Source organism: Neopsephotus bourkii, unplaced genomic scaffold, assembly GCF_033783945.1.
Source record: "Neopsephotus bourkii isolate Nb327-2 ecotype Australia unplaced genomic scaffold, CSIRO-AGI_Nbou_v1 NB_753, whole genome shotgun sequence".
Lineage (NCBI taxonomy): Eukaryota > Metazoa > Chordata > Aves > Psittaciformes > Psittacidae > Neopsephotus > Neopsephotus bourkii.
Genome location: NW_026901251.1, coordinates 2844246 through 2869721, shown reverse-complemented (window position 1 = coordinate 2869721; position 25476 = coordinate 2844246). Strand labels below are relative to the sequence as shown.

General features: G+C 39.0%; 1 protein-coding gene across 1 annotated transcript; it reads left to right on the top strand.

The window, feature by feature from the left end:
* The first annotated feature begins 1997 nt into the window (after nt 1-1997).
* MEP1B (meprin A subunit beta) lies at nt 1998-25257 on the top strand. The gene is made up of 15 exons (XM_061354917.1): nt 1998-2111; nt 3877-3961; nt 4146-4196; nt 4301-4344; nt 5355-5427; nt 5972-6089; nt 9899-10077; nt 11522-11740; nt 14698-14850; nt 15526-15741; nt 18184-18651; nt 20350-20532; nt 20989-21292; nt 23673-23871; nt 24882-25257. Exons 1-15 carry the CDS (start codon nt 1998-2000, stop codon nt 24897-24899), a joined length of 2424 nt encoding a protein of 807 aa, XP_061210901.1. The 3' UTR covers nt 24900-25257.
* The last annotated feature ends 219 nt before the right edge of the window (nt 25258-25476 follow it).

Sequence of the window (25476 nt, the reverse complement as noted above, 5' to 3'; positions counted from 1 at the left end):
AGATGACTGAAGTTGGAAGAACCTAAAACTCCAAAGAGTCACAGAGAGTGGTGATAGTACAATGGTACTGACATTTTAAACATGAATTTGTATGGAAGTTTTAAATAACCCAGAAGAATTATTTCAGTCAGTGACAAATATGGTGTTTCATATATATATCAATAATGGAAGCAGCATCGCCTTTCCTAAAGCAAGATACTGAAATTATGTTGCTGACAGATTTATTTTTTTCTTAATGTGCAAGAATTTTTCATTTTAACTTTCTGTCAAAACTTACATATTTATTAATAAGTTAATGTTTTACCTGCCACGAGTCTTGCTACATTTCTGTTGTTCAAAAGGTTATAGTGCCAGCTTTATTCACTCTATCACATGATAGTTGTGGTGAGAAGGCATCGCTGGAGACTGCCTTGTCCAATCCCCCTGCTTTGCAGCAGGACCACCTGCAGCAGTTTGCTCAGGGCTGTGTCTGGTTGGGTTTTAACTGTCTCCAAGGATGGAGACTCCACAACAATTTGGGCAACTTGTTCCAGTACTTAAACCGCCTTAGAATAATAAAAATGTTTTCTTATATTTCAATGGCATTTTCTGTATTTCAGTGTGCCCATTTCCCTGTACTGCCATTTTCCTGTGTCTGCTTCATCCTGTATTTCAATTTGTGTCCAATACTTTTTCTCAGAGCAGTGCTTAACAATAGTTAAAATAAGGTTAGTTATTGTGATATAGTAATGACAAATTTTGCTTACTGGACAAGAAAAGGAAGGTAAGTTAATCGTTGATGAAAGGACAAAGGTTTTGATTTATGGTATTTACTGTCTTACATACCAAGTTGGTTTGAAATTCTGTCCATGCAACTTCTGACTGGAGAACAAGATGGGCTGTTTTTTTGTTCCTGTGCTCCTAACTTGGCTTCTTCTTCAGGTGGTCTGGAGTCAGGTAAGAAAACAAAGAATATATATTCTCTATATCATAGAGAAAGCAATGCAGCTTAAGTTGAGTTTGAGAGGAAAAGACTAAGGTATGTTGCTTTTGCAGAGTAAGAATTCTGTTGTCATCTGCATGGAAGAGAAAGATTTCTGCTTCCTTGGGGTCCTAGTGCTGCTATTTTTAATACACTGTACATGGGAAGAGCTTATCTTGCATTCCCCATTTAGGCAAAATATCCACTAATATTCAAAGTACCACTACCAGAATAGTAAGTCTGGAGTTAGAACCAAGATTAATATTCAAATTTATTTTGCTTCTTCATATTTGAATGGAAATAGGATTTTCTTATTTTTTTGCTATAATGCAATGTATTTGATAATGAAGTTGGTGCCTTTTTAGCCACTGGATATACTTGAATATGACTGTTCTCTGTTCCTCCAATTTGGCTGAACTATTAAATGCCTGAAAGTAACAGCTGAGATTTTGTATTTCCTGTCTTTTGTAGTGAAATACAGCATTTTGCTCTGTGATAATTTATTGTAGATACCAGTAGTAGTACACAATACAACACACACTCATACGTCTCCCTAAGTCAAGAGCTCAACCTCATGTCCCCAGCTTTGCCATAGTCTTCCTGTATCCCTCACAACGCCAACACCACGCTTCCCTTGTATTACCATTGCCCATCATGACTACCTGTTCGTCTGTTCCCTGCCTTCTGGAAACTCAAGTCTTAGCTTTGTTTAGGTTCCTCTACAGGCTTTGGTACAGCCTATAGTAGGTGATGCAGGGTGCTACTACCATCTACAAGCTATTACACATCAAACTGACTCCTAATAACCAGCTTCTGTGTGAGAAAGTGGCTTCTGATCACTAAGACCAATTATAACATTTGCATGTGCCTTATGGCCAGGAAGAGCTTCTTTCTGGATGCCAATACTTGAAGTTCTGTAGTCTGGAAAAAACACTGGTAAGTTAGTGTCTCATCCAAACTGGTTGGCAATACTCCATCTGAAGCTCATGGTGAGACAGGGAAATTTTCATCAGAGATTTATCACACCCTTGAATCGATGTCCAAGCTAGATGAGATGGATCATCTTTTGGAGCTGCCAGGGCATCGTCGTGGTGCCATAGATATTTTAGGGACAGATTCCTTACCAATTTGTTTCTCCACCGATTACTGGGTGAGTCTACTTACCTCAGTTTTACATGACTACAATAAGTGAGGTGTTTCCCACCTGTTCAAGATGCACTAGGTTTATTTGCTAGTTAAATGTGCTCACAAGCCATGGTTTGACTAACCTTCACTGTAATTTAATTCACATAAACCATGTTGTTTGCCAAAGCTGGGGACTAATGTAACAAATACTCAGACCTTTATGTGTGTGTAGATTTGAAAGTAGCAGCGATTAGACTGAATTAGATTCCTCTTTGGTGCACCTCAGGTAATATAACCTTCCTCTGTATGTGACTATGGACTGTGAATCTGTTATTTATTTACAAAACTTCAAGAGACTAGAAATGCATCATACAGGTCTCAGTTGTCAGGCTGATAATGAGGCTGAAGTTATTGCTACTCAAACAAGCAATATTTATGCACAGAGATGCTCCTTTTGAAGCAGAGTGTTTTGCTGTCGAGATTCACAAGACTAAAAACCTAGTTTTGTTGAGAACGAAATGGAAAAGAGTGACGGAAGGAATCCCTTCAGCATTAAACATTCAGTGACAGTTTTCAGATGCTGAGGACCAGCCTGGATTTCAGTTGGTTGCTGAATTTTATATTCTTCAGTCATGGACTCACATTCTGGTTTATGCACCGACAGTACTGCTGGACTTAGCTATATTAATTTCTGTTTGTAAACTTTTGCTGCTGATAGAGGAGCATTTCCATGAGCTAGCCATTTCTTTAGCACAGTTATGCTTTCTGGTTACTAGGTATGGGTACATTGTAGTTCATAATTATTGAAACCATGCAAACATTCCCCATTAATGTTTATAAGGGGATTCAACATGTAGGGGTATGAATCTTTCTTTCCATCAACAATCTTTAATGGAAAAGAAAATAACTTTGATTTCAATGAGAATAACATTTCAATTTTTTAATATTGCAAGCTATACTTGTCATTTTTAATTCCATATTAGCTAGAAATCTGTGTGAGAGTTGGAGTTTAAAAGCAAATGAAGTCTTCAAAATGTGTTACACACTTTCCCCATTTACTTTCAGCTTGTTTTGCAAGCTTCACTGTAATTTCAAAACTTGAATAGATGGGTACTGTCTTATGCATATCAAGTGATAACAAAATGTAATGATAGGGTATACATGCAATAAAACTTTAAAATGTAAGAGGAGTCTATTGACATTTCAACTTTATGGATCATTTGTCTGGAAAAGATTTTTGGGATTATTAAACTGTATCTATATACAGTTATATGTTTATTCTTTTTTCTGAAGTCCCCATCCTTATTTTTCATTTATCAGTGTAAACCTGCAAAGTACCAGCTAACTCACTGAAGTGTGATATCAAAATAAATCCTTCAGCATTTGCATCTGCCCAGCTCTGGAAACATTTTTTCAATGAACTCAGTCACTTTTCCACAATGACGCTGGGGTTTTTAGAGTTGGATGTCTTAAAATCTACCAGATTTTGAAACAGTCCAAAACAGTGAAGTGCTGAAACAGGGCTGTTTTGGGAGAAATGGAACAGGAACCACTAGAATAGGTTGCCCAGAGAAGCTATGGATGCACCATCTCTGGCAGTGTTCAAGGCCAGGTTGGATGGGGCTTTGAGCAACCTGGTCTAGTGAAAGGTGTCCTTGCCCACGAGAAAGCTGACACACAAGCAAATATCCAGTCAAATGAAGAGGGAGTGGGTCCAGTCAATCCAACACAAAGCCATACTCTAAGTGCTGTCAGTTGAGCTTAAATCGCATCTCTAATACTGTTGTGAGAGTAACGTGAGCCGCATTTCATTATGTGCCTTTCTAATAATATCTTTTTTTCTTTCCCCTCCCCAGCCTGTTCCAGAGACAACTGGTGAGTTCTGTTTTGAAATCTATTTGCATGCATGGGAGGCAGTCAACAAAACCAGCTGCTCATAAACATCGCTAGGACAGACACAGATTTATAATTACTGTTATTGTTATTGCATTAATTTTCACACTTCATAAAGATAACAGCAAGGGCTAATGTCCTACCTCACTTGTCTTTTTATTTTCAGAACGAGATGTAGATGGAGGAATTGATCAAGACATCTTTGACATCAATGAAGGTTTTTTTAAATTCAGTTTATCTTTTAATTTTTTTTTGGTGTTTTTTATTATGGTAGCCACAGATCAATGCGATAGCTGAAAGTTAATCTCCTTTTCTCTTTAGCTTTAGGACTGAACCTTTTTGAGGGAGACATCAAACTTAACAGGGTGAGTTCAAATATAAAATATAAAACCATAAACCTGTCATTGACTTACGCAACATAAAGTATTGCTGGCATGGAAATGATTGATACATCCTGCTCCAACTAACAATAAATGCTGTTTATGTAACAGTAAACTGAATATATTTGGGGATGGATTTCTACAAAATGTCATAAACAATGAAGGAGCCTGGTGCATTTGCAGAAACATTATCCAGGGTAAACTCGGTTTAGCCATTAGATCAATATCATTAGTTTCTGGTTTCCTTTACTGTTCCTTGTATTAGAACTTTTAAGAGATTCACCAGCACTGATCATCACCCAGACAGGTTTATATAAAAGATTCTCCATGTATCTGTGCAATATTTATAATGAGCCAATTAGATTTACAGATGAGTGCTGCAAAACCTTCAGCATCTAAGTAGATTCACTAGAACTAATGGAACTAATGGAAAAAATTAGATCTATATCATGTTTTAAAGCCTCTGCCCAGTATCCTTACCTGACCAATTAAAAAAGTAAATATATTTACATAACAAGTTACATCTCAAAAACACCTGGTAGAAATCCCCAATCTGTCTTGAGCACCTGAAAATCAGTAATGACGTTTTACTCTCACTTTTGGTGAACTGCTTTGGCCTGAGTGTATCAGTGGAAGCAAGAACAGCACTTGCTAAGGGCACAGGAACAAACTCTTGCATTACGGAGAATCAAAAAATTATTAATGTCTGTACAGTTGTCAGGACTTTAGATCTTAATGCTTGCCACAGGAGCCAAAGCTCTCCTCACACTGCCATCAAAATCCCAGGTAATTTCTATGGAAAAAATGCTGCAGAATATTGAAGAAAGAAGGGAGTGAAGGGATTTCAAACCCAAGCCTTAGACCTCTGATCTGAAGTTTTTGAGCTTACCCATATGGGCCTGTAGGAAAAGTGCTTTGCTTTAGCACTATTGTAGTCCCTGATCCTGACCCACATTTTATTCAGGACTTCATACCTCCTTCTTTCTCACATGCAGGCACGAAACTCCATTATTGGTGACAACTATCGGTGGCCCCATGTTATTCCCTATGTCCTTGATGATAGCCTAGGTATGGTATTTGCCCTTGAAAATGTCCATGTGTTGTGTTGATTGAAATGTTAAATACCGGTTGATACATACTCTGTGGCATCTTTTACTGTAAGCCTAGAGCAGGCATTTCCCACAGCAGGATTTGGCCTGGGTAAGCACAAGCAGCATGTATCACCTTAGTGTTGGTGCTGGTTCTCACCTCCTTTCTTGGATGGTTCTTATCCCGCCATTGCTGTGGCCCAGAAAATTGATTTGGTTTTAAATCTGTATGTCTGGGACATGAAACTTTACTAAGCAGAAATAAAAACAGGACACTGATGATCTTTTCAAAGTCTGGAAGCTTACCAGGCCACGTACATAATCTACAGCACCAATGGCAAATTGGCATTCTGACAGACAACACAGTTTGTAATGGCACATTGCTGAGTCCCCTTGTCTTAACCCAACAAAAAGCCTGCTTAGTTTGATCAAAGATTGCTGGAGTAAGACCCGCCTTTAGGACGTGTACACATAATAGTACAAACCTATTGGCTCAGTGTTGACAAGAACACTCTGCTTTGCAGAAATGAATGCTAAGGCACTCATCCTCAAGGCGTTTGAACAGTATCGACTGAAAACCTGTATTGACTTCAAACCTTGGGAAGGGGAGAAGAATTACATACATGTGTTCAAAGGAAGTGGGTAAGAAGAGTTATGTAAAATAAATATTATCCAGTTTGATTTCAAGCTATTTTTGTGGCCAGTATTCATCTAAAACTCATATGTATCTGTTTATAATTTTGTATTTTTGTTGTGTCCATTTTACTAGTCTTTTTTTAAACTGGAAATTGTAGTAGTTTCCAAACCAGATATTACCTTGGTAGCAATAAACAATTTTTTTGCTGATACTTCTTCTAAGTATAGGAAGAAATCAAGTCTTTTAAGAGTTAATTTTCTGGGCATGGTAAAAGATATCAGAAACAAGCCAATTATTTTCTTGACTGATTTTTAGATATATGAAGTATCACTTTCAAATGGTCATTCTTAGTTTAACAAAATGGTCATGTTAGTTTAACAAAAACAATCCCAGCAGCAGTACGATAGTTCTAACTATGGGACAATGAATTTTTTTGGCTATTACAATGGAATTGTGTATGAGCAATGTCACACCAGCATTCAGATATAACAGCAATATTTTTAAATGCTTGATATTTTACAGAGGTTTCACTTTATTTACCTCTTTTGATGAGTAGATATGCTATTCCACCTTAAATTTTGTAAAATAAGACTCCATAAAGAATTCAGAATTGCCCCAGCTGCTTCACTTTCTCAGACAGTCTCTGTCAAAACAGTGCAACAAGAATAAATATATCTCCTCCCTATGCTGAAACAGTTCTCTTTTAGAAAAGGAGATCAGGGAAAGCTTGATAGCCTGCTGAGGAAATTTACTTTCAGAAAATCATTTCCTGATATGAGAATGCATTCATAAATGGGAAAAGATTTTCTGATAATAAAAATGTTTCCCTTTCCATTTGACTTGTTCTGAGATATCTGTAGCAGATAATTGTTTCAGAATGTCTTCAGTCTCTGGCTTTTTAGACCTTCTTTTTGTCATGCTGTACACATGACGTTGAAACGCAGCCCTAAAAGGTGTGTAAGTGGAGACAATAGGGAGCAATGCATTTTCCTGTGCTAATGACTTGGGCTTGTTGAGCCAAATGGAAAACTCATGTAGCTAAATTTTTTAGTCTTTCATCGCCTAAAGTACACATTGAATTTACTAATAATTGTACCTGAAAAAGAACAGCAATATTTAGACTGTGGCAAATTAGAGGCCTCTGCATGATATTTCATTTATATGTCTATTAAAAATAGATGAGTTATGGTGATGAAGATGAAAAGTCATTCTCTTTGGAGAATATATCTTGTCCTCACTGCCTGGTGTGTTGTTTGCCCTGAAATTTTTCTATCATCTCAGCTGGCACATTCTAAAACAGCTAATGCTCAGCAGCACTTTTTAAAAGGTTGGAGCTGAACAGTGCAGTCTCCTGAAAATGGCTGTCCAGTTTCAGTGAGCTAGCTTCAGGCTGCACAAAATGTTATCAGGACTGACCCTTCATTTCACTCCATGGCTGTCTTGTGATATAATGGGACAAGGTGAAAGGTGGGTAAACCAACACATTCCCCTCTGCAGTTCCTTATTATTATTATTATTATTATTATTATTAATATTATTATTATTATTAATCAGTAAGGACCCTTCTAACTGCAGACTAAAGACCTCAGTCCAGAGGGTACAGTGCAGACAGGAGGACAAAGTTCCTGGTAACACCAGGCAGATTAATGAAGTTTTATCACACCAAGAAAAAGTTGATAAATCATCTTTGCCTTTCCAATCTTGGCTTGCATCTGTGAAACAGACAGAGGAAGGTGAAGGAATTTTGTGTCAAAAGGATTTGTAGTAGACCAGAAAGTCCTCATCTGGATTATCCTTTTGAATCCAAATGAAGTCAGCCACAAAAGAAGCCAGCTGCTGTTTTGTTGTGTTGACTGCCCTGTGCAAATAACACATTTGTAGACTCTGAAGTACCGTATGTAGTGTCATCTCTGTATTCTTCTCATGAATAGAGGACTCATTCAGCAGGAAATTTTGCATGGTGTGGAAGAGCCAAGTGGTTAGCAGACCAGGGAGGATCAACACCGTCTCTATTATTTCCAGATGGAAAATCAGGTTCTCATGGAGTTCTCCTGGGGGTGTGAATTCAGCTCTTTGCCACTGTGTCACACGGCAAAGAGAACCCACCCAGAAATGGATTAATACAGTTCCCTGGCTAACCAGCTTGGTGCTGGAAAATCAAAGTGTTTATGTGCTTGTACTGGTGAGCTGTGATACTATGGGAAGTTATTTGCTAGCAGGACATTAGGATAGAAATGTGCTTGAAATAAGTAGCATCATTGCTACTAATGGCATGTATCTACTTAGAGCTCACCTTCCAAAAAGAAGGCTGGTGGAATTAGTCAGAGCAGATACCTTCCTGTTTCTCTAGCCTCTGATAGACCAACTAGCAATGCAGAAAGCATAGGATCAGAGCTCTCACACACTTGTAAAACTGGGACTTTCTCCCATTTTTTCCCTTCCTGAAGACCCTCCTAACAGGGGATTCCAGGTGCTCGTTGCTCTGGTGCGCTATGTCTCACTTGCTTGGTTTTATTCTCAGTGCTGGGTAACACAGACCATGTATTTATTCCCTCTGTGGCTGCATTTGGTAGTCTGCAGGGAAGGCAGGAGCTGCGCCCCCTGGTGTTCAGATGCTAATTTTGCCTGTAGCCTGCTGTGTGAAGCCAGGGGCAGCTGCTTTGGTATGAGATGGACCCAGAAGTGTGATGGACTTCTTAGACTTCCGCACAACACAAGAAAAAGCTGCATAATCAATATGAGGCCTTGTTCAAGGCAAGCCTGTGAAATTATGGATGCCATGTGTGCTTATTCTGAGGTGTCATACTGTGATTTTAATAAGTAATCAACAGCCAAGGCCTATGCTGCTTTGTGGAAAGAGAAATACTAGGGAATATGTTGTACTAATAAGTTACAGGGTTCAAAAGCGCATGGGTGCTTTTGTTTTTAAATTTCTGGGGTGACAGGACTTCAAATCCTATGGCATATTTTGTGCCTGATTAGTTTTATGTACTTCATTGGGTAAGTGTTGATTTATTTGCTGCTTAAAATATCAATTTAAACGTAGCTCTCTGTGCTTGCTGGTTTGTGGACATGGGGTGCCATCTTATTGGCTCGTGCAGATAGCCCACTTGACATTTTTATACTTTAATAAAAACTTCCAGCACAGCTGCAGTTTTGCTCTTCCTTGTGAGTGTGTGTCAGCAGCAAGTGCTCTAGAACAGAAACTCACAGATAGAAAGAAAGGAAAGAGCTTGTGAAAAGCACTATCAAATCTAGCAGCGTTTCGGAAGGTAAACACAGCCACAAAGAAGTGCATCTTGCCTGGCAGCCACAGCCCCTTACAGAGAAAAAGGCCAAAACAATGGAGAGAAGCAGCTGCAGTGGCAGAGGCAAGAATGTGCATGAACCTGGTTCCCCTTACAACAGGGACTGGCTCAAAGTGCACTACAGTCACATACTGTGATCCATCTGAGAACTGTTAATCTGCAGTAACTTAATTGCTCTGTGTCCATAGTCTTTAATGTTTACCAGAGTGCCAATGAAATCCTTAACAGTTTTCTTCTGTTACAAATAGCTCAACATTCTTCTGCTAAAGAAAACCCATTAAAAACAGTAGAGCCAGAATAGGAGAACTGTTTGTTCATCAAAACAGAGCTAAATGTGAGAGGAAAGGATCTGAGAAGGACCAGATCAATGAATAAGTGCTCTCTGTAGCAAAATGTAACTTCAACACTCAAAACTGTCCCTGTTAAACAGACTGATTCTGGAGTTCGCATGGCATGGGGATGGCACGTATCTCACAGAGCCCTCTCTCATCTTATTTCAATGCTAGCTGCTGGTCCTCAGTGGGAAACCTCCAAAGGGGGTTGCAGGAACTCTCCATTGGAGCTGGCTGTGACAGGATCGCGACGATCCAGCACGAGTTCCTGCATGCCTTGGGATTCTGGCATGAGCAGTCGCGGTCCGACCGGGATGACTATGTGTCCATCATCTGGGAGAGGGTTCTGTCAGGTCAGTTACCTGATTTTCCTTTCAGGCTCTGGTGTTAGGGGTTCAGCAGTGGAACATAGCTTCCAGCCACCCTTTGGTGGTTACACTATTCTCTTCTTACCTGGACTTGCGTTTCAAAGCCAGTGTATTAGTGAACGAAATATCAAGTGACACCTAGTCAGGACAGAAAGCCTTGTTTGTGGTTGTTGTGGTTATTGATTGTGCCACAGCAGTTGCCAAAGCCCTAGCTAGAGGTCTGAGTGCTGGTATGCTACATGTAGTACAGCAGAGCAGCAGAAGGGAGTAATTTGGTTTGTTAAAATGAATACCCTGAAAGCACTGTTAGTCTGAGAGCCCTTAACAAAACACAAATAATTGAAAAAGAATCCCACTCTGAAAAATCCAGCATGGCCGGAGTCAGTAGAAAATCTCTAGTGAAAACACTGGTCATCCTTTCCTGCCGACCGCTACACCTGGTGCAGCAGAACTGAGACAGCAGAGCATGCAGAGAGGGTGTGCAGGTAGGGGGGACCCTTCTTGGGGTCCGCATCACATGAGCAGTTACTTTAGTAATGCAACTTGTGAATATAAGCCATGGTGTATTTGGCACAAGCCTGAAAGCTGGCACAGGGATCCTTGGGACTCAGTCTCTTCAGCTTGTCCTCTGTGCCTTTCAGGCAGTCCAAAAACAAAGTTATATACACAAACTCCATGTTTCCCTAACACAGGTACACACAGAAGACTGAAAAAGTAGCCAATGATTAAGTCTAATGCATTCTTCTTCAGTAGTGATCAATAGTCAGGTGCATATGCAAGCATACATTACAGAAAATGACTTTCACTGTTATTTGATTTCCATTATACTTTGCTGACTCTTTAATAACGAGTTGCACTATTGTTAGACATTTGAAACTGCTGCAGCTTTTTACACTGACCAGAGTATAGTTACTGTATTTTGACTAATTTAAAGTGTTTGCCTTATAGTTAGTAATGGGGTTTTGCTCATACTCCAGAAAATATCTGTAAAGGTAAATTGTGGATGCTTATCTGATAAAAGCACTAACTGGTTTATTGTGAGCTAAGATGACCAGCAATTATATATCAAGAATACAGATTAGAAACAGGGATTCACTGCAGTTGCAAATTGCATTGATCTGAGTATGAAACAGTATCTCCACTTTTGGGAATCATAAAGCCACGAAAGTTTACAGGTGTTTCACAGCAAAAAGTTTTCTGGTAGCAAAAAGCATTGTTTTATCCAGCAGAAGTCATTGTGTTATGTTCCAGTGGCTGAAAGAGGAAAGTAAATAACTACAGACTAGAAATAGTTTTACAGAGCAAGGACAAGTAAATGACTACAAAAAACACTCTGGGATCTGATGAATTCTCTGTCACATTGAGTCTTTACACAGAACTTGGTCCTCTTGGGCAACAAAAAATCTTCCCTTTTGTTTTTCCCATTTAGGTACAGAACATAATTTCAAAAAATATGATGATAAAACATCAGACTCCCTGAATGTCCCTTATGACTATAATTCTGTGATGCACTATAGCCAGAATGCATTCAGGAATGGAATGGAACCGACCATTGTCACTAACATACCAGACTTCATGGGGATTATAGGACAGCGAATGGATTTCAGTGATTATGATCTCCAGAAACTGAACCGGCTGTACAATTGCTGTAAGTTTCTCCATTGCTTTTAAACTTCTTCACTTCTGGCATCTGAAAGAAAAGAGAGTGATACGTACACACTGGACTCATCCAGGCACAAGTGAAAGAGATGCTAACGTATTTGCAGAAGTGAATTGTGTTAAAAACACCATAAATAATGGTACAGCTAGGGAAAGCATAGACCTCCTGCAGAAACACTGCTATGCAGCAGAGTTTTCTGTGCAATATCATCTGACCTTAGCTAAAAACCAGCTTCACTCAGCAGCTGATTTTTGTTCCTCCCTTGGGTGGCTGTTTAAAATGTGTGCTTCTGCACAAAGCTTTCTGTTTTGTTTTCCTCCATTATTGCACAGCTGTTGCTCAGACACTGTACAGAAATGAGTATCTTTGCTGTGGCTATGGTACCTGCTGCTCTTCCACGGAATCTGTGAGACCGCCAGTGTTCAAGCAAATAGGGTACAGATGCTGTTATGAAGAAAATGCTTGCTTTTTAGATTTTTTCCTTTTAGTTTCAAACCCAGTCTCTTACAAAGGTGGTCAGAAGAGTTATTTTGCTTATACGGGATTTATTTTAGAAAGTTGAGTGAAAGTAAGAGACAAAGAAATACAGATAAGTCTATTACCAAACTGAAATGTAATTCTGTAATTGTGACTGCGTCAAACATGCCCTGGCACTCAGAAGAAAACTGTTATTTCCCTGCCTCAATATCCCAAGTAATGAGTACTAGTTTACAGTTATATATGAAACCTCATTCTACAGATACCTTAAATAATTAGAAAAACAGTTTTATTAAACCAGTGCTTTTTTCTGAGCATACAATTATGGTGAAATATTTCTGGTCATGTAGGTCTAAACTGAACACACACTTACATGCAGCCTCACATTCTACCACTTGACACACAGTCAGGTGTTACAGAAGTGATTACAGCTAAGGATGTCTTTAACAGTGAATGGGGTCCTTCTTCCTCCCTCTTAATCTGCCACCACCTCCAGTGCAATCAGGATCTTTCCTGCTGTCTGGTCTGTCCCTTGGCTTTGTATAGTGCCCATGATATTTACAGAGCCATAAGTGGTCTTCAGATCACCCACCATTTGCCTAAATGGCCCCTGTGCCAGGGAGGACGGATGCTTCACAGGTCTCAGCCCTTGCTCATTCTGCTGCTAGGCTGATCCTTTTAGGTTATGGGAAGACTGAGAATTCTAAACATGGTTTGGGGGGCAGATATCCTCCCAGAGGAATCAGAAAATTACTTCTGTTGCTGAACATGATTCAAGGAAAAGGTTAAGATTAACTTCTGCTGAAGGCCTGTGTGGTTAGGAAATTCCATTAGAAAAGGCAAACTTGGTTTTTCAAACTTTTTGCCACAGCATAAGAAATCTTGACTGATACTTTAGAGCTGTTCTCAGCTTTTTTTCAGGACTGTCTTTCAGGCCGTATGATAACAGTAGGTTTTAGTCTGTTTTACTGTTCTAGCATACTACTTAACAGAACCAACCATGAATTTTCACCAAGCTACTGGAAGTTAGGACTCAGCACTCATCCACCATGTATTTTCTTCCAAGTCCAGCCTTTCACTACATACTAAGAAAGTATTTGGCTTTTGGTGCAGATGGAGTTCAAAACCTGCCTCAAGCAGTGTCCCCTTCTCCTATTTCAGGAATTAATCTAAGGAATAAATCATAAGAAATTGGTTCTCACTTTTCTCTCTTCCTGTTGTTCTGGTCACAACTCCATGCCAGCCAGCAGTGTCTAATTAAAGTAGTTTGGCTACTTCTTTTCTGTTTGGGCAAATCAGTTTCATATTTTGGTTTATATTTTGATTTCAAAGAGTTATTTCATCTAATCGTCCCTTTTTATTTATATTCTTTCTCCAGCAGTCAATATAACAGTTACCATTAAAATCTCTTGTTTTTTTACATCATATCAATACTGTGGCTTAGAAGGTATCAGTCATGCAACACTTCTGATAGCCTTACAGCTCTGTAGGGTCGTTAGCATTTTATGAGGACACTACAAATATCTCAGCAGTACAACTGATATGGCAGCAGTTCATACTTAAGTGTTTCCCTGAGCCACAGCCTAAGTGAAGCATTTGGCATGCCATTGAGGTTGATTTTTGTGATATTCAAGGTCCTTTTTGTAGTGCAATGAAACCTTTAAACCTGCCACAATACTTTATATGTACTTTGAAAAGCATGTTATTATAATACGTGTTTTCAGATCTTGTCCAGTGATACACAGAACTTAGGCACGGTACAATGGGAAACAAAACTAAGATCAGGGATAAACCTGGACTGTGTCTTCCCTTACCCATCCAGGGTTTGTTTTAGACAGAGAAACTATTTCGTACAGTGCTCTCCCTTTCATATTCAACTGCAGAGTCTTCCTTTACTTAATTTTTCACTTGTTATATGCAAGACATCTTAAAAATTGGTTCCGAATGTACCATTGCCAAATGTGTTGGGTTTTTTTTTGTTCAGCATTTTGAAAATCAAGGTTTGCTTATTTCAGTGAAACAACTTCTGCTGAAATAACTTTCAAAATAAGCACTCCAGCTCAAAATCTGTGGCCATGTCTGGACCAGCCCAAGGAAAGCAGAGGCATGAATGGGAAGTCTCAGGACCTTTTGACACTGTGAAAGTTGGTGGGTTTGGGCTGATATTAGTGTTGGTTTTGTAGACAAAAAATGTGATCTGATAATTAGCTGGCACCCTCCTGTGCTTCCTGAGTGCCCAGAGTGGTCCTGACAACATCTTATGAATGTCAGAGTTAATTGCCAAATGCTTTGAGTTCCAGAACATTAGACTTATGAATGTTAATGGTAAGCAAAGCCACTGATTATTTGGTGTTTGCTTTTAGTCTTTCTCTGCTCTTGGCTTTTGGACATTCAGAATTAAGATGTATGTTGTGTAATGGAGATTCACAACTTTTTCTTTCTTTTCTTCTTTTTTTTTAATGTTATAGCCTCCTCCCTGAGTTTCATGGACACATGCAGTTTTGAACTTGAAAATATATGTGGCATGATTCAAAGTTCAGATGATAACAGTGATTGGCAGCGTTTGTCTCACGTTCCTGCCGGGCCACATACTGATCACACGAATATGGGAGAATGCGAAGGTATGGGAAAATACTGTTCTTATCTTGCTGGCAATTATATTCTGCAGAGGCATGGGAGTTGACTTCGATCTTGGCCTTGCTCTCTGTCTATTTGTTAACAAATCACAGCTTATTTTTTAACTAAGCAACATAAATCTACATTCTCAGGGATAACAATCAATTTTCTGCTTATTTGAGAAAATTGAATGTCCTTATCTCATTTGTTTTCTAGTCTTAGTGTCACATGCTGACATGAGAACTGTATAGAATGTTCTAACCTATGGTACAGGCACACCAGAAAGATTGCTGCTTTTCTCAGTAATAGCTCAGTAAATCCTTGGAAAGGATTGGGATTTAGAAATTATGTGTATTATCCTGCCTCAGGTGAACAGTTAATTGAGAATACAGCCAGTTGTTTCTGAACTTGCCAGAAAAATCTTCATGAATTCAGGAGCTCAAACCAGACCGCCAGAGGGGCAGTCAGTGATGGATTACTGGGTAAAAAGTACAAATTGCTAGAGACAGAAAAAGGAGGAAAAATCTTGCAAGGATCTGAGGGTTTGTACAGAATCTACTTCACCCTGACTTGACCATGTCTTCTTGTGTTATTACAATGCAGTGTTAAGAATAGCAGTATGCCAGGAAAATTCTATTTTCTTTCTCCTCTACCATTAATTTCTCATTGACTTTTGACAGATTCTGGCTACTTCATGCATTTCAACACTGGCACTGGAGTAGAGGGAAGCACAGCTATCCTGGAGAGCAGAATTTTGTATCCCAAAAGGGGCTTTCAGTGCTTACAATTCTATTTCTATAACAGTGGTCATGAAAGTGACAGCCTGCATGTCTGGGTCAGGGAGTATACTTCAGCCCATCCGAATGGCACTTTGAGACTCATTGAAGAGATAAAAGGTATGGAATAAAACTGCACTTTGGTTTAATCTATACTCAATATCCTTTTCAAAGTACTGGTGGGAAATAATTGTATCAAAGTGACTCATCTCCTAGTGTTATTCTGTGGCTTCTTCTCTAACTATGTAATTGTTTCTCTGCTGGTGAAATTATACTTGGTGAAAATATGCTTGATCCTCAGTTAGATTTTCCTATAATGTAGTCAATTACCACAAATTACAAACTCTTGCATTATCAAGATGGTTTTCTCACCAAAATAGCTAAAATTCCATGAGTAGTCATTTTAACTGTTCCAGAATCACTGGTATCAATAGCAACCAATGAAGCTGGTCATTAGAGTAAATTGCAATGACTAAGAAAGTAATAATAAAGAAATGGAAAGTGTAAGTGTCCTGGAATACCTAACATACTAGTTTAAAAGAGATACATAAAATTCAGCTTACTTTTTAAACAACGTTTGAAATTACTTATCGTAGATATATGGGCAGCAGATTTGAGTTGTAGTTTGAAGAAAATTGAGTTCTTGTGCTTTTAGGAGTTTATGACCTACTGAATGAGCAACTGGCATCAGTTAGTGCACAAGAGCTCTTTAAGCTAGAATTGCCAAAGTTACCTTATGATTAAATTACTTTCTCACTTAGCTATCACTTGGTATCCATTACAGCTATAACTATTCCAATCTTCAGGTTACCTAGGGGTCTGAGCAAGGTCTTTCACTAAACAGGTTATCAAGTCCACTCTTCTGCGTCTTCTTATTCCTTTAGGCTCAGCTGCTGCTGGTTCCTGTTTTTCTTTTCTTTTTCCACTCTTTTCTACACCCTGACACTTTCATCATCCCTGTGTGCCATCAGGAATCTTTAATAGAATTGTCACAGTTTCTGAGGCAGATGCATATTTCCGATCAGTCTGAGCACTCCAACCTCTTTCAAACCCCTCTTTGAAGCCAAGATTAATTTCTCCACAGTTCAGCCTTCTTCACAAATACTCTTTCATTAGGTGCCATACCCCATTCTTTCTTTCTCAAGTCCATAATTTCCTTTTAAGTCTTTGATCGCATATGTGTGTCCAGATGGGCATCCTACTTTGACAATGTCTGGTAAAAATTTCAGCAATGGTTTGAGATAATTTTTTTTCCTGCAAGCTGTTTCGCTGTTCTTATGTGAGAAGTCACCCTCAGCAGCGCAGTTAAACTGGAAGAAACAATGACCCTGCAGCCCTTTCCAGCCGTGGTGTGACATCCTGACTGAGCTGCTCACGGGTTTGCACTGAACCATCACACCTGAGAGGCTGAGGGACAAGCCCTGAGCTCTTTCTCCTGATCTGTGGCACAGGAGCAGGGGATATTGTGCAGGCTATAGTGGTGGGACATTTTACTGCACAGTTAGCTTGTCTGCTCACTGAACATGAGTCAAAAACTCCTGTCTTGCATCTAATCTGTGCAGTTCAAAAAATCCTTATGCAGAAGGCAACTTAATAAAAGACAGCGGGTTTTGTTCTTGTTTCTGTGTTTATTTTTTTCCTCCTGATTATAACAGTAATGAGAAATGGCAAGAAATTAAGACTCATATCTGAGATCCATTGTGTTGTGTTTAGAATTGTTAGGAGTCATGAGTTCTGTACCTGTGACTGGCACTGCTTATTCCATAAATGCAGATGAAAGTCTCGTCTTCTGTGCAGATGAACATAAACCAGACAGCAAAAGAAACTGTTTTGCTGCACATACTGTTAACAAAAGATGTCCTACTTTCACCTACCTTACAAAGCCCCTGTGCAGAGGTCTTTGCTTTTGTGTACACTGCTTCTGTAGTCAAGTGGAATTTGCTAGCACAGGCACTTTCAGATGCAGCATCAAATTTGCAGTGAGGTTTTATCACATGAAGAAGGTTTTGCAAATGAGTGGTTTAATCTGAACTTAGTACCATTTATCATTTGATGGATGGACAGTACTTCTGCATAGGCAAACTTCTGACAAGTCATTTAAATACACAAAACCAACCAAATGAACCAACCTTGTGGTTCTGGGCTCCCAGAATCCTCTTAGCATTTTTTGTTGAGACATGCCAATTTGATTATATTTTGTTCTGAATTTTCCTCTTTTTAATAATAGAGGTGACAGCCATCTTTGTGCATCTAATTATCACAACATTTGGACTAATTTAATGCAATGTTCTTTAAAAACATAAAAGAAAAAACTGTCTTAAGAATGATTAACACTGTTTTCACTCAAATTGCAGAGCTGTTATGCATATTAAATCTGTTGAAAATTTGAATTCAGAAAATATGATCTTGCACTGAAAAAGTAACATCTACAGGAGAAACATTCTATCACTTCAGAGCCACTGGAATTAAGAAATTCTTACATGGTGTTGGTATGGGGTCCATAGCCCTGGGCAGTATTTGACTGTACTGCTTACTTCATAAATGCTTGCCCTTGTTTTTCAGGTTCACCTGCGAGTTACTGGCAGCTCCATCATGTTTCTTTGAATGTCACAAGTAAATTCCGGGTTGTGTTTCAAGGCATGAAAGGAAGTGGCTTATCAAACGGAGGCCTCTCTATTGACGACATCAACTTGTCGGAAACTCAGTGTCCCCACCATGTCTGGCATATCAGAAATTTCACACATCTCCTCAATACAAGTCCAGCAGGGACATCAGGACGAATATACAGTCCACCCTTCTATTCAAGTGAAGGGTATGCTTTTCAGGTCAGCTTATATGTAAACGGTACCATTAATAATCCCTTTAATTTGGCAATTTACTTCCACTTGATTTCTGGAGCAAATGATGATCAGTTGCAATGGCCCTGTGCATGGCAACAAGGTACCATGATTCTGCTTGACCAGCATCCCGATATTCGTCAACGGATGTCAAACCAAAGAAGTATAACAACAGACCCTCTGGAATTATCAGGTTAGTTAAAATCAGACATGATATGCAGTACATTTAAAATGCAACCAAAAGACAAGGAGTTAGTTTGTCTCTCTGTGTAAATTAGTGCAGGTTTTTCAGCTTCTGGAATGTTTTAATTGTTTGCAGCAACAATATAAAAGATCCACAGACCAGAGAAAATTAAACATACAAGTAGATTAAGCTGGGACCCTGGATTTCAAGGCTGATTTGCATAAGAAACTGGTGTATGATCCATTCCTAAAACTTCTCCCATATGTTCTGTGAAGATGCATTTATATCTGCTTTAATGAGAATGGAAGTTTTCCAGAAGGCTTGAGAAGAAAAATACTGAATTAACAATACACAGAGTTCATACCAGATAAAAGTGCAGCTACTAAACAAATCCCTGCCCTCCTTGTAAAATGTATAGTGCTGTCAGTGCAGATTTCCAGATGGACAAAGTACTGATTTGTATTACATAATCTGTACTTGTTCAAGATGTGAGGAGATAAGCAGCAATTGTCCTTAACAACTTGGAAAGGAGGCAATGGAAGTAAAGATGTAACTATGATAAATGGTAGGAATCTCTATAAAGAGAGATATTAAAGACCCTCCCTTCCCTCCAATAGTCATCATTGGATAAATATTGGATTTAAGTCCAAAATTACTTTCTGCATTGATGTAAGGGTCTTGTCAAAACAAACCATCTCCACCACTGAACTACTTTCCTGGGCCTTCAGACTGTATCATTAGGGAAGGAAGTAAGGCACAAAAATGTCTAATTTACAGTATTATTTTTAAAATGCTATGCTTTACATGAATTTTTCTATGACACTGTCTCTACATGAAAACAAAGTGGGTAATCTGGAAAGACTAAATGGCCCCCCTGTAATTGAAAAATGCAGCACACCAGGTCCTCCACAGATAGATGGACATAAATGTGCACTCTGCTGTTATGGCCACAGTTTGCACTCTGCTCCTTCTCCTGTGTTTATTCATGTATTGTTGATAGCCCCAGATTCCCAAGAGAAGCCTTGTAACTACTATCCTTTCTCTAACCAGCGGAAGTGTTGGAGTAGGCAGTTTCTTCTCCCTCTGGCAGATACTTCCATAGACAATCAGGCTCAGCTTTGAGATACAGAACAGGGTTTAATGAAGGGGACATCAGTGGCCTGTGACTGTTCAGGTTGTTCAAGTACCTTGTGCCCTTTGTCCACATCAAGAGATGCTCTTTTTTGATGAGCACTGAATCAATTCATTTTGCAGATGATTCATGTACTACTAATCTTTTTTTCCCACTACACTTACTTGAAAAGAACTGAAAAGAAAACACAAACGGTTTTCAGACAGCTCTTCAATAACCTAATCTCCAGCAAGTTCTTTCCTCAATACCCTATGCTAAACCAAGCCATTGAAGATCTCCATTGTCTTGAGCGTCTCGTCAGTGTAGAATCTCAAGCAAAAAAACTGCAAAAACCTGTAGGCAGTTTCAGCATTGCTCCTACTGCTTGAGTTTGAAGTAATTTATTGTGTTCTCTATAATCGTGATATCCATAAGCAGCTAAGGAGAAGCTGGCAAAATAGGATGCTGTCTGCCTTGGTTGTTGAGAGAGGCCTCAGTACTTTCTTGCAGCAGAGGTTATCTAAGAAGGAAGGGACCCTACTGAGAAAGAAATCCAGAGTGGTCCTACACTCACATTCAGTTGATTTTTTTCGCAGAGTCTTCATCAACATATTTTTGGGATAGGCCAGATAAAGTGGGATCCATAGCAACTTTTCCTAATGGAACTACATTCATGAGAGGTCCAGGAAGTGGAACAAGTGTATTTTTAACTCATCAGAGACTTAGAAGCCGCAACTTTATTAAAGAAGATGGCATTTATATTCTTTTAACAATGGAAGGTATGTAAACATTGCTGATATTCTTTATGATACAGTAAAAAAAGGAGTGTCACATACCTACCAAGTAATTCATGATGTAGATATAGATACACATGATGTACTTTGAGGTACTTTTGGAAACTTTCCAGTTTTGGAACTACACGTATATCTAAAGTCAAAGTGTATGTTTGTGAATAGGTACATGCACAGTATAATTCCTTTATCTTATGTGAAGATACATAAAATTATACTAATCCTGTGCAAGTTATTTTGAATAGAATATTTTGAATACATTTTTCTGTTTCTGAAATAATTTAGAGGACATTTCTAAAATACATCATGCTCCTGAAAGATAAAAAAGACTATTTATAAGTTATACCTGTGGAGAGGTTCTTTTTACTATTAGAACTTGTCATTAGAAAAAGAGTAAAAGTAGCATGAAGTAAAGACCTTATTGCCTGTGGTTTTATCCTGTAGATATATCGGATCTACTATCAACTCAGCCAGGTGTTTCACCCACTCATATTGTGAATACACCCAGTGCCAGTACCATCAAATCTACCTCTATCACCACTGTTACCACCAAGCCCACAACTACCACCAAGCTCACAGCTGCCACCACAAAGCCCACAGCTACCAGCAAGCCTCCCACTGCGACAACACCCACCACAACAGCCTCTGTCACTGAAAAGCCAGAGGTAGAGACTCCAGATTTCTGTCCAGAGAACCCTTGTGAAAATGACGGTGTTTGTGTTATTGTAGACAGAGCACAGGTGTGCAGGTAACTGCCTTTATTCACTCTGAAACACCATTTTGGGAAGAGTAATGAAAGTCTGTAGTAGAATAAATCTTTGCTCCTAGGGAAGGGAAAGACAGACTATAGCTGATTAAAGCAAGTATTTCCAACTGCTACTGTGAGACTAAACTTATGACCAGTTTGGGCAACAGAGCTGCTAACCACAGCATTTGACTGTTAGAAGTACTCTGCTTGACTCCTCTGTAAATTGTATTTTAAATGTGTTTATCGTTTTCAGCAATGTCTTAATCCAAAGTTGTAAATTGGACTGTACACCTCCTTTGAAATCCCTATAGCAAAAGTTAGAAGAGTTACGTATAACTGCAGTTGAAATAAAAGAGCATTTGTATCAGTGGAAAAGATGATTAATACTTCTCAGGCAGGAAGCAGCACAAACTTTGTTTTACAATTTGATTCAGAAATATCGTGCAGTGCAAATTATGACCATGAATTACTGGAGTCTAGTTGCTTGTCTTTGAAACCAGCAATGAAAGCTGAGACCTAAAAACATTGTTTGCCCTGCAGGAAAATTAATATCAACTTTTATTTAATTCTCTGTGGATACATTTATGTAACCCACCTGGCTTATTAGCATTGTTCCAGGTCTCAAACAAGCTCTAATGCTGAAGATAGTAACCTTATGTGAGGCTGTGCCAGGGCGGGTAGACTGGAGGCAAATACCTAAAGGCCAAGAGCAACAAGAGTCAGGATGACTCATTAAGTGTTATCTCTCCCCATTTAGAAGCCTTTTTCAAAACAATCCTTGTGCAACCCATCAGAAGGAGGTCACAAATACGAGTAAATGTCAAGAAGCTGTTCCAAAAAGACAGATAAAAGTTATACTGAATGTTATGCCTGATTTTGAAATTACAGAGAGAGAACATTTAATTTCTGACATATCTGGACTATTTGAAGTTTTAGTGCCTATGGTGTGACCTACTTTCTGTCCTAGAGAATTACATGACCAGCAGTCAGTTTCTGCTCTGATTTTCTATTGAGAAACAAGGGGGAATGTGATACAGAATTTTAAGCCAGATCACGTGAAGTCCCCCAACAGTCAGTGTCTTCACAGTGCACTGCAAATGGACTCATTTTCAGTGTTGAAGGTAGATCTGAATAAATGGCTTAGACAGGAACTAAAGAAAACACATAAGGAACAATCTGGGTTAGAAAGGAGCGGGTGTGTACTCAGCAGTACTGCACATGTACCTTCTTAGGGTTAGCTCATGGGATACTTACATGTTCACTATAAAATATTTTGGAGCTGATTGTGATGCTGGATAAGGTGAAGGAATCAAGTCCTGGAACCTGATTTTAGTTCTAAACCCAGATGGCTGCTAGGACGTTAAGTTTCTTAACTTCCCGGGAGAGGGCAGAGGCAGCTCATACAAGTTCCTTATATTTGAAAATTATCCCCTGGAATAAGAAAGTCTCATCAGACCATTCCATATCTGCTAGTGGAGAAGCACTGAGCAGGCAAAGGGGAATGTGGTGGGAGCACATTTGGCTAGCTCAGTCACTGAACTGGGGAATTCCTGAAGCTAAGTTTTGATTCAGCTGCTATCTGGTCAGAAGTGCCTTGAGAGTCCATCCTGTGGTCTCCTCCCTGTTTATCTCACAGGTTCAAATTGCTGCATAAAGTGAGCTGAGAAATAAAAAAACCCTCAAAGAACATGTGAGGAAACAGGAGAATGACGTTTCCTGGAAATGCAGATTGATCAGATAAAAAACAGCAGTGTAAAACTTGTGGACCAGTTGCCCCAGGAGCTTATTCAACTCCTTCCTACAAAGGCTTTTTGAAGAAAATAGAAGGGCTTTGTGTGAAAGATGAGCATGATAAAAGGCAGAACTGCATGAGGATTTGAGGCTAATTAGTAATAGTGGGAGCAAGTATTATATGACATTGGTCCCAGTGACAGGTATTAGTTTCATGGAGCAGAAAGAGAGTTTTCTATCAATATGAGTACTACAAACTTCAAGGAAAAGAGAGCAGATAAGTGAACTGAGTGATACAGAGGGCATCTTTGTTGGAAGCTAAAGACAATCATTCTATGGCAGCAGCTTTATAGATCAGCTGCAGAGAGGTATTAAGCCATCAAATGGATCAGGATGGTGCTTGGGTTTTCTGGCAAAGGCTGTCTCCGAAGACATGACCTGAAAAACAGCAGGAAGCTGAAAAAATCACATGTGTAAAGGCAGTTGTCCACTCAAGACAACTTTAAAATACAAGTCCATTTTCAGATAACTTCATTATGTTTTGGCATACAGAAACAGTGCATCAAAGATGCAGTTTTTCTTAAGTAGACCTTTTCATGCCTTTAATCTTTAGGTGATGATAGCACACATTTGTTCTTTTACTTTCTAGGTGTCCCGCATCTGACAACTGGTGGTACATGGGAGAAAAGTGTGAAAGGAAAGGCACAACTCAAGAAAATACTGTAATAGCTGTTTCTTCAACCATAGCTGTATTTGTTGTAATGCTTATTGTCACTATCACAACTGCAGTGTGCCTTAAAAAGAAATACAGCCAAAGAAAGGAAAATGGGGAGAACCTGACTCTAGAGGTAAGTATTCTGTCTCTTTTGACAAATATATATGTAAACACATGCACAAACATACTTACTAAAAAGTAAACAATCAAATTTGGTAAGAAGTAAATTGGAAGATACCACATTTTGGCAGTTTGAAGGCTACAGCATAGAAATTAAAGAGTTCAATAAATTGCTACTAATTTATCAAACACCAAAAAGCCACTTCACCCTCCATTCCCAGCACTCTAACTGCCCTGATGGCAGCCTACTTGGAGTGGGAGAGCGTGAACAAAGGGGCTCATTTTCAGTTTGTAACTAAACTGTGTTTTCCACTTAGTAGACTTGTATTTCATCTATTACTGAATTTTCTACTAAAGATCACCCCTTAAGACACCTGGAAATTGTGCTAAAAACTCAAGCCTGAAATATCAAAGCAAAAAACAAATCTAAAAATCAGTTTCCTTATTCAGTGGCCATTTTTTATTGCAATGAACAAAGTAGCCATGGAAATCATGAGATTTCCATGGGAGGAAAGAGGTTTCCATGGAGGGAGAGGTAAGATATCATGAGATTTCCATGGAGGAAGAGGTAAGAGAAGACAGAATGTTGAAACTGTCTGAGTGACAGGATCAGAAAGGCCATGTAGTGAATAGCAGCAGCATTTGGGCAGGTTTTGACAGGAAATTTCGTAAAGTCCAAGGCACATAGTCTCTTGGTTTAAATAGAGATTTAAAAGTTGGAAATAGTAAGAGTGACAGAACTTAGAGGGACTCACAAGGTACAGGAGAAACTCTGTAAGCAGACTGAAGAGGAGTGGCCTTCCAGACAACAGAATTCCATTTTTAATTATGTAATAATATCCTTTGTGTGCTATCCTGTTGGGGTGCAGTACCTCTGCAATGCCAGATACCTGATACTGTTAATTTATGACCTTCCAATAGACAATTTTGGTTTCTTTGCATGTAATGCTCTTACAGTATATATGTATTCCCTTCCCTACACTCTTCTAAGATGCAGTTGTTTGGTTCTTTTTTCCTGTTTAGACTAGAACAGCCTTCTGAAGATAATTCAAATAAGCATCAAAGACACAAGATGAACATCACTTGAAAACTACAACTACGTCATTGTTCTTTCTTTTATTTTTATCTTAACCATCATGATAAAGGCTTATAAAGTCTGGAAAATAATTCATCATCTGGATAAAATACTGCACTAAAGTCAGTGAGTGTCTGACAGTGTTGTGTATTGCTGTGCAATAGAGCAAAATGAGAATATATTGTATGGCATGCCTTTATGTCTACTGGAACATGAAGAAAACATGTAAAACTGCCTCCTGACTTTCAATCAGCACAGTGAAGTCTAGGTTGCTATCTTATCATCATACAGATGTCTATAATAAACGGGAGTCGGACCCTGTAATCACTGGGTATGCTGTGGTTCTGAGTGCTGCAACAGCTGTCAGTCAGCAGTGTGAGGGTATGTGGAGCATGGGAGCTTCTGGTTCATTAAGTTATTTGGTCATGATCTACTTACTATAAAAGAAATAAATGAGGAAAGTAATAAATTAACCACACAGACGTGCAACCATTAAGGAGGAAGTCACAACAGAGACAGTAATGAGGACCCAGAACACTTCAG

Excerpts from the sequence above, each read along its gene's own strand:
- MEP1B (XM_061354917.1), top strand. The coding sequence starts at position 1,998 with ATGTCCAAGCTAGATGAGATGGATCATCTTTTGGAGCTGCCAGGGCAT. Across the intron at positions 4,197-4,300 it reads CATCTTTGACATCAATGAAG|CTTTAGGACTGAACCTTTTT; the intron begins GTTTTTTTAAAT and ends TTTTCTCTTTAG. Across the intron at positions 6,090-9,898 it reads CATGTGTTCAAAGGAAGTGG|CTGCTGGTCCTCAGTGGGAA; the intron begins GTAAGAAGAGTT and ends TTTCAATGCTAG.